At 42.3% G+C, this 16,638-nt stretch overlaps 1 protein-coding gene across 9 annotated transcripts in view; it reads left to right on the top strand.

Moving 5' to 3' along the window:
* The window catches only part of UBE2V1 (ubiquitin conjugating enzyme E2 V1), a 38,064-nt gene that overhangs the window by 7,221 nt on the left and 14,205 nt on the right, over positions 1 to 16,638 (top strand). For 5 of the 9 annotated variants that reach the window (XM_017888151.1, XM_017888145.1, XM_017888148.1 and 2 more), the window contains one exon: positions 14,712 to 14,860. In XM_017888151.1, the coding sequence (XP_017743640.1) occupies positions 14,816 to 14,860 (45 nt within the window). In that variant the 5' untranslated portion in view covers positions 14,712 to 14,815. Of the gene's footprint in view, positions 1 to 551; positions 718 to 1,358; positions 1,417 to 12,797; positions 12,902 to 14,711; positions 15,050 to 16,638 lie in introns of those variants that run through there. The other 4 variants (XM_017888146.1, XM_017888149.1, XM_017888153.1 and 1 more) reach the window with 4 other exon arrangements.

Genomic DNA, 16,638 nt, shown 5'->3' with positions numbered 1-16,638 from the left:
CTGTTGTCTCATCTAACTCTCCACAGCCTGGTCACCAGCCAGAGGCAGTATCCATCCACATTACTGAGGGAGGAGCCAAAAGCCAAGGGAGACTGGTGATGCTTAGACTACAGCCCAGGCATTTTTATCTCCCGTTACCTCCCCAGCCTGCTCCAGTACCTTAGGAAGGAAAAGAAAAAGGCATGGATTTAGGGATATGTTCTTCCTAGGTCTTGGAATGTTTAATCTTGGAGAGAGAAAGGGCTTTAGTAAGAAATGTCTGCTGCTACCCATTTCAGGAACTCTTTTTATAGCATCTCTGGCCACTGTTTGTCCTCTTCTGGGTTATGTGCTATCCAAGGAGAGTGAGGTCCTTTTTTAAGGAAGCTGTTGCTTATATTTTATACTGAATAACTTACACCTCTTGGGCTTGGAGCCCCATCATGGCATGTACAAAATAGTTCCTCATCCTTATTTACATGCAAGCCATCAAACTTCTTTTTAAGTTGCACTCCTAGGGTTAACTAACTGCTAGACACTGTATTAACTACATTATCTCACTTGTCACAGCAGACCATTGTGAAGGGCTGTATCGATTGTGAAGGTGAGGAAACAGGCCAGGAGAGGAGTGACTAGCCTGAGGTGCAGAGCCTGGGTGCTCTGGGACGGTGTTGCTTCAGGACACGTGCTCTTGGCCAGGATGATCGTTCTTCCAGCCCCCATTTCCTATTCTCTGAGGTAGGCCTGCAAGCATCTTCAGCCATTGGCATGTCTGTTGTTGTTTCTGCCTTGGCTGTTTAGCTTATTCGTGGGTAGATAGCAATGGCCTCTCAAGTTGTAGTCTTTCCTCATCTTCACATCCACCCTGTCACAAGTCCAGTAGGTATAACCCCAAACTAAATGCCAAATCCTCCTTTCTGTCTCCACTCTTGTCATCCTAGTCTAACCAGAACCATCTTTCTCTTGCCTGGAAGATGGAAAAAGCCTCTTGCTTTCAGTCTTGGCCTTTCCACTTTCTATACAGGAGACAGAATGATCTTTCACAGACATAAAACAGAAACTGCCACTCCCCTTCAGGAAGCCCTTCCCACTGCTCTTATTACTGAATAACCCATCCCTATTCCATGGCCCACAAGGCCCTGCCGCCGTGACTTCATGTGATATCATGTACACCTCTGATCTTGCCGTGTCCCCAGATCTTCATGCGCCTGACTGCTATTCTTCAGGTCACAGCTACCCAGAAAGGCCATCCCTGAGCACTCCATTCAGTATAGTTTTTTAGTCATTGTCACAGCTTCTTGTTTTGCTCTGTTTCTCTAAAGCACTTAACCTTACCTGAAGTGTTGTTTTGTTGCATATTTTCTATGCCTTTTCACTAGGGCAAGATTCTGTCCCATCTGCTGTGTCCCTAGCGCGAGCACAGTTCTGGACCAAATAGTAAGTACTCAGTAAATATCTGTGAATGTTGCAGTGAGTTAATTCAGGATCTCTTTGATGTAGCCAAATGGATACATTTGACAATTTGCAGAGAAACAATGTATCTGATAGGGCAGAAGCAAAAGTGGCTATTCAGCCTTTCAAAAAACTAAACCTCTTATTTTTGTTTGGTGGTATTTATAGAGGTACTTGATCATAGAATTAACCATCTTCCTCCCCTTCTCCAGTTGTCCTGACTCGTTTCCCACATCTTGTTTCCCCCCTTGTCAAAGAAAATCTGATGCTTGGCCTTGGTCACTGACCCTAGCAGCAGAAGAGCACAAGGTCTTGTATTCTGTCACCAGCTGTTGTCACATCGTTGGACTGTAAAGAATGACATATTGCTACTAATTCTTCCCCTAGAATTCCCCTAGAGCAATGCGTCCCAAACTAGTATACCTCAGAGTCACCTGGAGGGCTTGTCAAATTCTTAGGCCCACGCTTGGAGTTTCAGATTCAGGAATTCTGGGCTGGGGGCCTGAGATTGTACATTTCTAGCAAATTCGCAGATGAGGTCCAGGCTGCAGGTCTGAGGACTAACTTGGAGAACCATTGCTCTAGAGAAGGAGAAAAAAAGATCTCCTGGGCAGGCTAACTAGACAGCCAGACTACACTTGGCCGGTTGCTCAGAAATAAAAGTTACTTGATTTTGGCTTTATGTCCAGTTTTCAGGGACGTTGAATCCCAGTGCATCACCTTCTATACCTCCTCATTTTCTGAAGTGGGAGCAGTATCAGATTCCTAGCTCAGTTCACTGTCTTCCCTGAATGGGCAACCAAACCATTTTTATCTAGCAGCTTTCTTTTCAGGAAAAACCTCTGAGGTTCTACTTTTTTTTTTTTTTTTTTGAGACAGAGTTTTGCTCTTCTTGCCCAGGCTGGAGCGCAATTGTGCAATCTTGGCTCACCGCAACCTCTGCCTCCTAGGTTCAAGCGATTTTCCTGCCTCAGCCTCCCGAGTGGTTGGGATTACAGACATGCGCCCGCACACCTGCATAATTTTGTATTTTTAGTAGAGACAGGATTTCTTCATGTTGGTCAGGCTATTCTCCAACTCCTGGCCTCAGGTAATCCACCCACCTCAGCCTCCCAAAGTGTTGGGGTTACAGGTGTGAGCCACCACGCCCAGCCAGTTCTACCATTTTAATTCAAGACCTAGGCCAGGGTTTTCCAAGATTGACATGCTGGGATAGCTGCTCCTTGGTGGCCATGATTTTCCCAAAAGATGTTTTAAAGAACTTCAGAATCCTTTTTGTGCCACAAATATTTTAGTATGTTGCTGTGTTTCAGATTACTACATTAAATGTTTTACTGTGACATGGTATAAAGCTCTATCAACTATTCATGCTTTTTAAACCTGGTTGCCATATTTTCTTTGCAATATCCTGCAACTGCTGACTTTTAAGTTTATATTTTGCTAAGAGAATAACCGGCTGACTTTTGATACTGACACAGATCCAGGAAAAAGCCTTCTGGAAAGAATACTTCTGAAATAATAGGAACAAATATTTTCTTCAAAAAGTCTTGGATTACTATGATCTTTTAGCACCTTGGTGAAGTTTTCTTAACATTTTCATAGTTCACTTTTTAATAGTCACAGTCTATTTGATTATACTTTATCATTAGCTATAGATTTTCCTAGTGTACCTCCTAGCTATTATAGAGCCTGTAGTTCTCTTGGTTTTGCAAGATTATAAAAGTCCTTTTTTTTTTTTTTTTTTTTTTGACGAGTCTCTGTTGCCCAGGCTGGAGTACAGTGGCATGATCTCAGCTCACTGAAACCTCCACCTCCTGGGTTCAAGTAATTCTCGTGCCTCAGTCTCCCGAATAGCTGGGATTACAGGCATGTGCCACCACAACTGGCTAATTTTTGTATTTTTAGTAGAGCTGGGGTTTCACCATGTTGGCCAGATTGGTCTCAAACTCCTGACCTCAGGTGATCCACCCACCTCGGCCTCTCCAAGTGCTGAGATTACAGGTGTGAGCCACCGCACCTGGCCTATAAGAGTCCATTTTTTTAATCTTCCATATAGTCACTTGATGCTGTTTCTCCAGCTGCCTTTTTGGTGTCAGATTCACAGAGAAATATTGGGAATCTTAAAATTTATGTTGATTCAATTGATTAAAGTGCTAGAGGACCAAAACATATGTTAGAGTATTCTTGGGTTTTCTCATCTGTTATACTTCTGTTCTTTGGCATATGTAGGTTTAATTTTTTAATATATTCACTAAAATGTTTTGTTTAATGTACCATGATTTTTAATTTAAACTCTCTATTTAGAATAGGATAAGCTTTTCACTTGTCACTGACATCCTGAAGTCACTGACATCCTGAAGTCTGCAGGATCTCTGAATTCCAACAATATTTGGACTTATGTCCCTAGAGTAGACCATGAAGTTTCTTTTTTTTTTTTTTTTTTTTGAGACGAGTCTTGCTCTGTCGCCCGAACTGGAGTGCGGTGGCCGGATCTCAGCTCACTGCAAGCTCCGCCTCCCGGGTTCACGCCATTCTCCTGCCTCAGCCTCCGGAGTAGCTGGGACTACAGGCGCCCACCACCTCGCCCGGCTAGTTTTTTGTATTTTTTCAGTAGAGACGGGGTTTCACCGTGTTAGCCAGGATGGTCTCGATCTCCTGACCTCGTGATCCGCCCGTCTCGGCCTCCCAAAGTGCTGGGATTACAGGCTTGAGCCACCGCGCCCGGCCGACCATGAAGTTCTATAACTATGGTATGGTTAGGCCATTTGGAATTAAATGCTCTTTTGTTTTGTAGAAAATATTGATGTATTTGTATGCAGTTTTTAGATGGTTTGAAATATTAGTAACTTGCTTTCATATACATTTTATGAAACAAAGTTCATTTTATAGTGAAGAATTCTTTCACTTGTGTGGTTTGGGTGAGAAACCAGTTTTCCCTCATTTAAAAAAAATTGTAAGTTTCCCTAAAATTCTCATTCATTAAAAATAAAACTAGGCGGGGCACGGTGGATCACGCCTGTAATCCCAGCACTTTGGGAGGCTGAGGCAGGTGGATCACTTGAGGTCAGGAGTTTGAGACCAGCCTGGCCAACATGGTGAAACCCCGTCTCTACTAAACATATGAGAATTAGCTGGGCATGGTGGTGCGTGTCTATAATCCCAGCTACTTGGGAGGTTGAGGCAAGAGAATCACTTGAACCAGGAAGGTGGAGGTTGAAGTGAGCTGAGATCATGCCATTGTACTCCAACCTGGGTGACAGAGCAAGACTCCATCTGTAAAATAAATAAAATAAAATAGTTACCAAGTTTTACTTCTCTCAAAATAAAAAACCAATGTCAATTATATGGCAACATTGTCCAATATTTTGGACCCAGTAGGTTAGAGTTTACAGTAGGAAATGCTGCCATTTCTTTTTTTGTTTTTTTTTTTGTTTTGTTTTGTTTTTTTGTTTTTGAGGCAGAGTCTCGCCCTGTTGCCAGGCTGGAGTGCAGTGGCACGATCTCAGCTCACTGTAACCTCCATCTCCCAGGTTCAAGCAATTCTCCTGCCTCAGCCTCTCGAGTAGCTGGGATTACAGGCGCCCACCACCACACCCAGCTAATTTTTGTATTTTTAGTAGAGACAGAGTTTCACCATGTTGGCCAGGATGATCTCCTGACCTTGTGATCCGCCCGTCTCGGCCTCCCAAAGTGCTGGGATTACAGGCGTGAGCCACCACACCTGGCCTGATACTGCCATTTCTTCAAGCAGAAAACATTTATTGATATTGAGTATCATTATATGCCAGACAGCATACCAGATTCTGGGGAGGCGGCATTGAATGAGTCACAGCTCTGACTTGAGAAACTTAGAGAGTGAGTCAGACAATAAAAAAGGAAGAAAATAAAATGTAAAGAAAAAGTACCACACAGGCCTGTGTGGCAGTAAAGGTGTATGGGACTGGGGGCTCTGAGAGGGCCTCTCCTGACCATCTGGTTTCTAATTAAGCTTTATAGCTTTTAAAATTATTATATTCAGGCCGGGCATGATGGCTGATGCCTGTAATCCTAGCACCTTGGGAGGCCGAGGCTGATGGATCACCTGAGGCCAGGAGTTCGAGACCAGTCTAGCCAACATGGTAAAACCCCATCTCTACTGAAAATGCAAACGTTAGCTGGCTGTGGTGGTGGGTGCCTGTAATCCCAGGTACTTGGGAGGCTGAGGTGCAAGAAACACTTCAACCCAGGAGACTGAGGTTGCAGTGAGCCAAAATCACACCACTGTACTCCAATCTGGGTGACAGAGTGAGACTCTGCCTCTTAATATATGACTGTTCTTGGGCTTTAAAATTCATACTAAGCCCCTTTGATAATCCTTATCATGTTAGACTCCCAGATAATGATACTGTGAATGTTTCTCTCTTGTATTTTCAAGAATAAACCAGCATTAGAATTTTGTGACATTGAGCATTGTTCATTCTGAAATACTATTCCTAGCTAATACCTAGTCATTCATTAATTATTTCAATAAGTATTTGGGTGCTTACTCTAGAGGGCAAAGCACCCTGAGACGTTGGAGATTCAGCAGTGAACAAAACAGACGAAGTTGTACTCTCATGGAGCTTAAGTTCAGATGGGAGACAGACAAGAAACAACCAATAAAGTGGAAATGAATATATTTACAATGTCGAGTGGCAATGAGTACTATGAAGAAAAATAAGGCAAGATAAGGGAATGGACAGTTAGACCCTTGGATGAGGACGAGGGAACCAGTCAGCCATTCCCAGCTCTGGCACAGAGAATTCCAGGGTGAGGGACTCACAAATGCAAAGGCAGGAAGTAAGGATGCCTCTTGAGAAACTTAGAAAAGGACTGATGTGGCTGGAGGAGGATGGGGGAGTCAGGTGGAGTGGCACAAATTGGCGAAGCAGGTGGGGCTCTGTTGGCCAGGTGACAAGTTTGGCTGGATTGCAGGTACAACGGAAGGCCAAGAGTAGGCTTCCGGTAGGAGAACAAGGGCACCTATTTTACCTTTAAGAGGATCGTCAGCCAAGCATGGTGGCTCAAGCAAGCCTATAATCCTAGCACTTTGGGAGGCTGATGTGGGTGGATCACCTGAGAGGTTGGAAGTTCAAGACCAGCCTGACCAACATGGAGAAACCCCGTCTCTCCTAAAAATACAAAATTAGTCAGGTGTGGTAGTGCATACCTGTAATCCCAGCTACTTGGGAGGCTGAGGCAGGAGAACCCGCTTTGTACTCAGGAGGCTGAGGCAGGAGAGTCACTTGAACCCGGGAGGTGGAAGTTTTTGGTGAGCCAAGATCGTGCCATTGCACTCCAGCCTGGGCAACAAGAGTGAAATTCCGTCTCAAAAAAAAAAAAAAAAGAGGATCGTCATGGAGAATAGACTGTCAGTATAGCCTGGTGGATGAAGAAGCCAGTTAGGAGGCTGAGGTGGCATGGATGACAGTGATCGCAGTGGAGATGGTGAAAATAACCAGGTGTTGGATAGCTTTGGAAATGGGTTAGATATGGGATATAAGGGAAAGACTTGTTGTCATGACTCCAAGATTTTTGGCCAGAGCAATATTTATGCCATATACTGAGCTTAAGGAGTGGGTAGTTTTTGTTTTTTGAGGAACAGTGCATGGGAATTCTGTTTTGGAGGTGTTTTAAGTGTGAGAAGCCTATTAGGCATCTAAATGGAGATGTCTAAGAGACAGTTAATTGGGAATATAAATTGGAGAGTTGTCAGCTTACTCGAAGCCTTGGTTTAGGTAAAATTGCTTGGAAGAATGGAGCAGACAGAAGACCTCAAAGGTGGACTGTGCCCTGAGGCCTGGCAGCCAGAGTCTGGAGGTCCGGGAGGTGAGGCAGAGCAGCCAGTGAGAAGAGAAGCGGAGCTCAGAGAAGCAAGAAAAAAAGAGGGAGTGATTAGATGCTGCCCAAAACTCCAGTTATAGGGTGGGAGCTGAGAACTGACCATGGGATTTTGCTGTGGGATTTAGAGGGTGCTCCTTGCTGCCCCGAGTGACTAGTGGAATAGCATGATTGGAATAGGTGCAGGTAAGGTGAAGACTCTAGACCAGGAGTCTAGACAGCTGTTTTTCAGTTTTTTTGCTACTAAGGAACAAAGAAATTGATGGTAGCTGGAGGGGGATATAGGGTCAAGTGAGGGTTTTGGTTTTGTTTTGTCATGGATAATACAGTCTGCTGATGGAGATGATTCAGCAGCAAGCTTACTGTGTGCCAGGTATTATACAAAGTGCTTTCCAGACCTTACCTCATGTATTCTCCCTTGCCACCTGTGGAGCAGGCGTGCCGTGATCCCTGCTTTACCTTGCTCAGGCACAAAGCTAGATTGCTAGAAAGTTGTGGAGACAGAACTTGATCCTAGGTCTGTGCTCTTAATCCTCCGCTAAGAGATTATGGAATTTTCTCTAAAATATATTCGAATTCTTACTTGTGGGAGGTCATATATCCATTACCCTGACATGCCTTTTAAAAACAGAGTGGTAGACCAGGCATCCTTATGTTAGTGATTCTGAGTCATGACACCCCAGGATCATTGGTGAGAGTACAATGAGCATACAAGGACACATAAAAGGTCACTTTTGTGTTTGTTTTTTAGAAAATGAGGTTTGCCGACCTTTTGTCCTTTTTTGCTTAATTTTAAAAATTTTCAACAAGTATTTATCTGAAGTGCTGCATACAGGCCAGTTTTTGTTGTTGTTGTTGTTTTGTTGTTTTGTTTTTCGAACGACCACCACAGTCACACAAATGAATGGGAGCTGCTGAATTAATTACCCTATCTTCTACATCTCTTCTACTTTCCATCATGCAGGCCTGTGAGAAGTTTGATGCCACATGTTCGGTCACAGTATTTGCTCTAGGCAAATACTTCTGGCTCTATATCCTGAGACATTAGCAGTAGCATACCCCAAAGCTGATCATTACCTAGGAGACTTGGATGTGCCTTATCTCTTGCCCTACTCCGAGCCTTTTGCAGCTCCCCGCTATTACCCTTAAGGTAAAGTGCAATAGTAACATGGCTCCAACCTCTTCATCTTTTGTCAAATTTCAGAGAAGTCTATGACCCCTCAAAAGCTAAGTAACACTGTCCTCTGGTAGGTTCTGTTTCTCATATGTTCTGATATGGTTTTATTTCATTGCCCTTTGTGTATATCTTGTTTCTACACTGACACCTTAGACTGCGTTAGGGAGACCCCAGTTTTGTGTTTTGTTTATAGCCCCTAGATTGTCTAGCAAAGTGCTGGATAAGTGTTGGATAATTATCACACTGAGAGAAGGTGTGTGTGCATATATGTTACTGATAATTTATGTATAGGGAAATTTTGACAAGCAGGTAAAAAGCCTAGCAAACTTTTTTCATTGTGGTTCTGAAATGTGTAGTTTTTTTTGTTTGTTTTGTTTTTTGTTTTTTGTTTTTGCTTATAAATGTGGAGTGAGTCCAGTTCTATACACGTTAAACATCACGAGCCCCAGAATGCTTCCTCACCAAGAGCTTTATGCTCTTAGCACAGTATAATTCAGTATACCAACTAACTTGGTGGCAACTTGCCAATTCTGTGTAAATGTCAAGAAAGAATAAATGAACACCCCATACTTTGTAAATTTTTGTAATTCATTATTTCTACTAGCTTTTCCCCAAACTTTGCTCTTAATCAATGTTTGAGTGAAAATTAAAGTTTATGGCTTTAAAGTATGAATTAAAAATTAACAATCTACTTTAGGAGCTTTCTAGTTTGTGGGCTTAAATTCTTCAAGATTTAGTTGAATAAAGGTTTACAGAGTTCTTAACTGCCCAATGCCAGATAGCACAATGTTTTCCAGTCTTCACTTACCCTTCTGACAAAAGAAAGAGTTTTAAATATTCTCTGAGCTCATGATGGTCCATGAGCAGAATCTGGCCCATAGACATTTGGCCAGAGTTAAGGAGTAACTGTCCCCTTTAGATAGCACATGTGTTCTCCCCTCACCTCAGTTCTTCATATGCTCTGTTGTTTTAAACCAGACGTCAAGGTTATTTGCAAAACCGTGCCATCTTCTCACTAATTTTCTTTTGTTCTTTGGAAAACATAGTTATTTAATAAAATTTATTATTTGTCTTAACATATAATGGTTTGTTGTGATTACTTTTAAATGAGTTAATAAATAATTTTAAGATTTCTCAGTTTTAATTTCTAATTTGGCAAATATAAATAGGTGTCACCCACATAAAGGTTCTTTGAGGTCTTCACCGGGCGCGGTGGCTCACACCTGTAACCCAGCACTTGGGAGGCCAAGGCAGACAGATCACCTGAGGTCAGGAGTTCAAGACCAGCCTGGCCAACATGGTGAAACCTTGTCTCTACTAAAAATACAAAAATTATCTGGGCGTGGTGGTGCATAACTGTAATCCCAGCTACTTGGGAGGCTGAGGCAGGAGAATCGCTTGAACCCAGGAGGTGGTGGTTGCAGTGAGCCGAGATCACGCCATTGCACTCCAGCCTAGGTGACAAGAGTGAGACATTGTTTCAAAACAAACAAACAAACAAAAAAAAGTTCTTTGAGGTCTTCAGTGATTTTTGAGAGTATAAAGTGTTCTTGAAAGCAAAATGTTTGAGAACTATTGTTCAAATGAAATAAATGTTTATTGTAATTGTTCAGTAGATAGCAGTTATTCTGATATTTATATGTGTATCACAACTCCTAGTTGGAATACAGATAGATATCGGCCAGTCCAAAGTTTTTCATTTATTAAACTGTTTCTAGTGGTGCTGGCTTTGTCCAAAGTTTTTCATTTATTAAACTGTTTCTGGTGCTGGCTTTACATCTTGAGTCAGAATCAAATTGTCCTATAATGCAGGAACAAAAGAAAGCTGACCTTTCCCTCTGTGGATCTCAATTCCTGTTCCAAATACTAGCCTAAAATAAATTGACCTGTTTCTTTGGTTCAGTTGTATATGTGGGCTTTGCACGCTTGTTTATAAGTAATCGAATAATCCAATGGAAATGTCTGTTGGAAGTATAGGGTTAATTACTAATATATTTTGCCCTACTTCACATGTAAAAATTAAATATCAGAAAAATATAACTTGAATTCACTGTTTTGAAACTAATAGCAACAAGCTTATGATATTCGAATGTTAGGATTTCCTAATCAGATCTGATTGTTAGGTGAAAAGGTAACCTTTCAGCCATAGAGATGTTCTTTGCTTAAATTTACAAGAGGAATAGTCCTACTATAAATAGTCCAGCTGACATTTAAATACCTGACATAAGAAACTAACACATTTTTTTTGTCTTGCCAAAAAGAGCAACTCAAAATGGAGGTCACATGTATAATACAGCTTCCATTCAGTAATGAAAGGCTCAGCTATAGAAGCTGTTATACTTGGCCATTTATTTGGCAGTCTTAACACTTTTATTTATTTGTTTGTTTGTTTGCTTGTTTATTTTTGGAGATGGAAGTCTTGCTGTGTCACCCAGGCAGGAGTCCAGTGGCGTGATCTCAGCTCACTGAAACCTCCGCCTCCAGGGTTCAAGTGATTTTTCTGCCTCAACCTCCCAAGTAGCTGGGACTATAGGTGCGCACCACCACGCCTGGCTAATTTTTGTATTTTTAGTAGAGAGAGAGTTTCACCATACCGGCCAGACTGGTCTCGAACTCCTGAGCTTGTGATCTGCCCACCTCGGCCTCCCAAAGTGCTGGAATTACAAGCGTGAGCCACTGTGCCCCATCTTTTTTTTTTTTTTTTTTTTAAAGAGACAGGTTCTTGCTCTGTTGCCCAGGCTGGAGTGCAGTGGCATGATCATAGCTCACTGCAGACTTGACCTCCCAGGCCCAAGCAGTCTTCCTGTCTCAGTCTCCCAAGCAGCTGAGACTACAAGTGTGCACCACCACACCCAGCTAATGTATTTGTTTATTATTTTTTATTTATTTTTGTTTTTGAGACAGGGTCTCACTCTGTTGCCCAGGCTGGAGTGCAGTGGCGCAATCTCTCACCTCACTGCAACCTCCGCCTCCCTGGCTCAAGTGACCCTCCCGCCTCAGTCTCCTGAGTAACTAGGACTACAGGTGGGCACCACCATGCCCAGCCAATTTTTGTATTTTTTTGTAGAGATGAGAGTTCTCCATGTTGCCTAGGCTGGTCTTGAACTCCTGGCCTCAGACGACTGTCTTGGCTTCTCAAAGTGCTGGGATTGCAGGTGTGAGCCACCATACCAAGCTGACCAAGTTTTAGTAACGTTAAAAACATTGTCCACTAAAAGTTAGTCACTTAAGGAATGCTGTTAGGTGAGATTCCTCCTCAGAGAAGAACGCTTGATCCTTATTGAGATGAAGTGCTGGACAACCAAAGCCCTAAAGAAGCTGAGGGAGCTTGGCTTATGGATTCCTAGGGGAAGGAGCCTTCTGGACAGCAGGAATGACAGGCGCACAGGCCCTGAGTAGGTTCTTGTGTGGGATACAATTGAAATGGTTCCTAATTGGTTTTTTGTTATGCAAATAACATGGGATTGTTGTAAAAAATCAGGAAATAGAGAAAGTAGGGGGAATCATCCATAATTCTTTTACCCAGAGATAACTGTTAACATCTTGTTCTGTATCCTTACCAACTCTATAAAGCTTCTTAAGATGTCACTTATCGGCCGGGCATGGTGGCTCACGCCTGTAATCCTAGCACTTTGGGAGGCCGAGGCGGGCGAATCATGAAATCAGGAGATCGAGACCATCCTGGCTGTCATGGTGAAACCCCGTCTCTACTAAAAAATAGAAAAAAATTAGCTGGGCATGGTGGTGGGCGCCTGTGGTCCCAGCTACTCGGGAGGCTGAGGCAGGAGAATGGTGTGAACCCAGGAGGCAGAGCTTGCAGTGAGCCGAGATCGCGCCACTGCACTCCAGCCTGGGCGACAGAGCGAGACTCCGTCTCAAAAAAAAAAAGAAAAAACAAGATGTCACTTCTCATCTGTATGGGTTTGCTAGTGCTGTCATAACAAAATCCCATAGACTGGGTGGGGGCTTAAACAACCAATTTCTCACAGCTCTGGAGACCAGAAGCCCAGGATCAAGGTGTCAGCAGGTTTTGTCACATTCTGAGGTACTGGGAGTTACGACTTCAGTACGTAAATTTGAGGGAAACACAGTTCAGCCGTAACACCATCTGTGAACAAGTCTCAGTCATTAGCCTTCCTATCAATATGATTTTGTGTTCTTTTGATCTTCATTTTTGTTAGTGTAGGCTTATAAATTAACCAGTAGTAAGGCAGTGACTTTTCTCCCCTAGCCTAATTAGGATCATTAAAGATTTAGATTGAACCCTTTCTGAACAACAGTTGTGTTGTCTGACTTTTTGCCTGTAATGTCACCACTGTCTTTCAGTTTTATGTTTGCTAAAGAAGACTTAGTCCTGTGTAGCTGAATAATCCAGTTGGCTGCTGTGCAGATGAAAATGCCAGTGTTTTCCAAACAAGCAGTTCAAGTATGCTTGTAGGTTTTGCTGTTTCCTTTCAAATACCATATGTAGTATTATTTAACATTTTTTTGTAATCAACTGACTCTTTTGCTTACATTTATTTCAAAGGAAACTTTTAACCATTGTTATGGATGGGAAGTTAGTATATTACTTACCCTAAATAAATTATTCTTAAACATAAATACATGACTGTAAAACGAAGTGTTCAATCACATACCACCTAAAGTCCTCTAACGTACCACTACAACTCCGTCCTTCAGTTGCTTGGACCAAAAACCCAGGAGCTGTAGTTGACTCTTGTCTCTCACACCTCACAGGCAACCTGATAGCAAATCTCCACAGCTCAGACCTCTCAAATGCCTAGAATTACGCCACTCCTCACTACTTTCCTGCTATCACCGTGGTCCAAGCTGGTATTACCTTTTGCTAGGACTATTGCAGTATCCCCCTAGCTGTTTCTGCTCTTGCTCCCTTCACTCTCGTCCTCACACAGCAGTCTGAGGGATAGATCATGTCACGCAGTAACAGTTGGCATCCTTAATCTCCTCTTGCTCTCTCATCCCTCACTTGGTTTAAGCTAAATTGGCCTCCTTACTGTCCTTTGACATCTTAAGCAAGCCTCTATTTTAGGGCCTTTGCACTTGTTTGCTCTTTCTCAAAGACTTTCCCCTCAGCTATCCATAAATCATGCCCTGTCACCTTCTTCAGGTCTTTAGTTATGACACCTGATTGCAATAACACTTTTCCTCGATCCCTCCATTTGAAAAGTATTGCCCCTCCCCTATTACTCCCTGCTCCAGAACAGAAGAATCTGTCATACTGTATAATTTACGTATTGATTTTTGTCCATTATATGTCTCCTACTAGAATGTAAGCTGCAGGCATTTTTGTTTTCTTCACTGCTTGTTCTTCAGTGCTTAGAAAAGTGCCTGATGTATAATAGGTGCTCAAATATTTATTCCAATTAAATTAATGGCATGTGTCCTACACTTTGGGAAATGCATATACTGGCAACACCTCCCACAATTTGGGGTCCCTCAAGTGAGCCTCTCTTCACAGTCACATGGTTAGTCCTATTTGTCTCTTGAGAGTCTGGCCAATGTTCTATTCTGGAAGACACCTAGAAATGGCTCAAGTCTCAGCCTGAACCCGGTACTGCGTCTTGAACCTGTGAGATGTTTTCATGTGTTGCTTTCAAGAGCTACTTGCCAGGCTTTGGGATTTTGGGGAAAAAATTAGAGAGCCAGCTATTCCCTTTTAGCTTTTTTGTAAGTTAAAAGAGAAACTATCATTTAAATAATTGAAAAACAATAGAACATTTTATCCTTGGTGCCTTCAGTTGACTCTTAGTTGATTAAGAGGACACCATTTTTATTTGCCATATCCATGGCAACTATTCCTCCTAAAGGTTGTTTGAGAGTCATGCCAACAAATAAGCATAGTCTCAGCCTCTTGTCTTCCAAGGTACTTTTGTTAGCACTTGATATTGATGGTTTTCATCTCACACTAGTTAACCCCAATTCATCAACATTTAGACATGTAAGCCCCTTATAAGGTTTGTCCAAGGGGTGGGGGTGGGGTATCTAAGTTTGGTTATCTAGCCCTAGTCACTTCACCTGTCAGAGAACCATGTGCCCCTTCCCTCTGGTTGTGCTGGTTGATACTGATAGCTTTATAAGTGGCAAGTTTGAGGTGTGATAACTTCCCATGATTTTTTGCATGTTAGCATCTTTATTCTCAGGGAGCGATAATGAGCAGCTAGCTCTAGGCTTACAAGTTCCCCTGGAGTTGCTGGTATCTTGAATTTCTTTCCATTTATTTTAGGAGTAAAAGTCCCTCGCAATTTCCGACTGTTGGAAGAACTCGAAGAAGGCCAGAAAGGAGTAGGAGATGGCACAGTTAGCTGGGGTCTAGAAGATGACGAAGACATGACACTTACAAGATGGACAGGGATGATAATTGGGCCTCCAAGAGTAAGCGTCGAGCTATGGCTATAAATGTCAATGTCTTAAATTCACTGTGCCTCCTTTTAGAAAAATCCTAGCCTTATCACGGAAAAAAGCTCACCAATGGTATATTTTCTGAAATGTGGCTATTCTTTTTTGACCAGTTTCAGTTTATATATTTGAACCTCCTCTGATGCTGTTTAACCCCTCTAAATGGTAAGCAAAAACCTGTTTAGACTCATAGTGTGAATTTATATGACAATGTAGACAGTGCGGTATGAGGTCATTGCACCCTCATGTCATTCCAAACAATCTCTGGACTAACCAAATAACTAGGCCTTAGGTATAGCCAGCATTCCTGAAGCTAGTCTCCAAATGAACTCTGGGAAGCCTTCCCAGTTGTTGTTTTTCTTCACTGTCTCCCAGGTCTGCCGTGTACCTGTATCCTAATGCCAGCCTGTCAGCTCCTGGTCGATTCCAGGCACTGCTAGACCCAGAGGCCTTTGCAAAGAAGACCAAGACAATGAGGATGGGGAAAAGTGGCCTCTTTCAGAACTTCCTGATTTGTGAGAGTTCCCAGTCTTCATAATGCCAGCCAACCATTTTTCGAGGACACATAGTAAACCCTCAGGAAATGTCTCTTAACTCTCACAAAACCCTGTTGTTAGGTACAATTGCATTCCATTTTACAGATGAGGAGACAGACTCAGAGGAGTCAAGTCTCTTGCCCAAAGTCACATAGCTGGTAACTCCCAAATCAGATCTGACTCCAGAGCCTGTGCTCTTAACCACTGTGCCCTGGTGTCTCCCTTTTGTTTACATTTTGAGTTTTCATCTGTTACCATTATAGAAGATACTGATCAAGTAGTAACTTGATGTAGGAGTCAAGAAATCGATTTCCATACTGTGACACACACTTGAGACAAGCAGTGAGAGCTTCTGCCTGAATGTAGCAAGACCTGTCCTGTGTCTGCTTGTGTTTAAGGATGATGACGACATTCATTCGTTTGATTGTGTACAGGACTTTGCACTAGCACTGTGGGAGCAGAAAGACATGCAGGGTGTGGCCCCAGCTGGAAGAGGGACAAGTGACTGTTCATTAAGTGTTAGGACACTAATGCTCATCTCAGATGGTCATCAACACTCATGGTGAATGATTGGCTTTACCATTTAATGTTGCTTCTTAAGTCATTTTGTGACCCTATAGTTTTGTGGAGTTTTAAAAATATATACATTCGATCTGTTTTTACTCCCTTCTTTATCCTTTTTTTCTATGAAAACTAGAATGTTCTGTGTCTGCTAAATACTGGGGAAAACCCAATCTAGAAATCCTGTTTCTCCATGGAGATCATTTTCTTTACTGTCTCTGAAGGTCCATCATATGCTGACGTCTTCTTCACTGCATGTCTTCTCTTCCTAAGAATGATTTTGGTTTGTTGAGGATGAGAGCTGTGCTTCCCTCCTTACTTCCCAGAATACCTAGAAATGGGGTACTCAGTAGGTTTGCTAATCAACTTAATGATTTACAGGTTCTAAAATACTGAGAATTGAACCAGTATACAACATTGCGATACACTAAATACCACTGAATTGTACACTTTCAAAAAAACACACAAAACAATGAATCAGTAAGTTCTGCTGAAAATATTCTATCCACCTGAAACAGCTTGGGCTACCCTGAATTTCAGTTTATCCCTTTCCAAAAGAGGCTTTGGAAGTTGTAATGAGTAGCTATGGTATGCTAGGTGTCCTCCATATATATATATATATTTTTTTTTTTTTTTTTTTTTTTTTTTTTTTTTTTT

The sequence above is a fragment of the Rhinopithecus bieti genome, unplaced genomic scaffold (genome assembly GCF_001698545.2).
Source record: "Rhinopithecus bieti isolate Rb0 unplaced genomic scaffold, ASM169854v2 scaffold_15834, whole genome shotgun sequence".
Classification (NCBI taxonomy): domain Eukaryota; kingdom Metazoa; phylum Chordata; class Mammalia; order Primates; family Cercopithecidae; genus Rhinopithecus; species Rhinopithecus bieti.
Note: the sequence above shows the minus strand (reverse complement) of the source record. Positions and strands in the feature narration are given on the sequence as shown.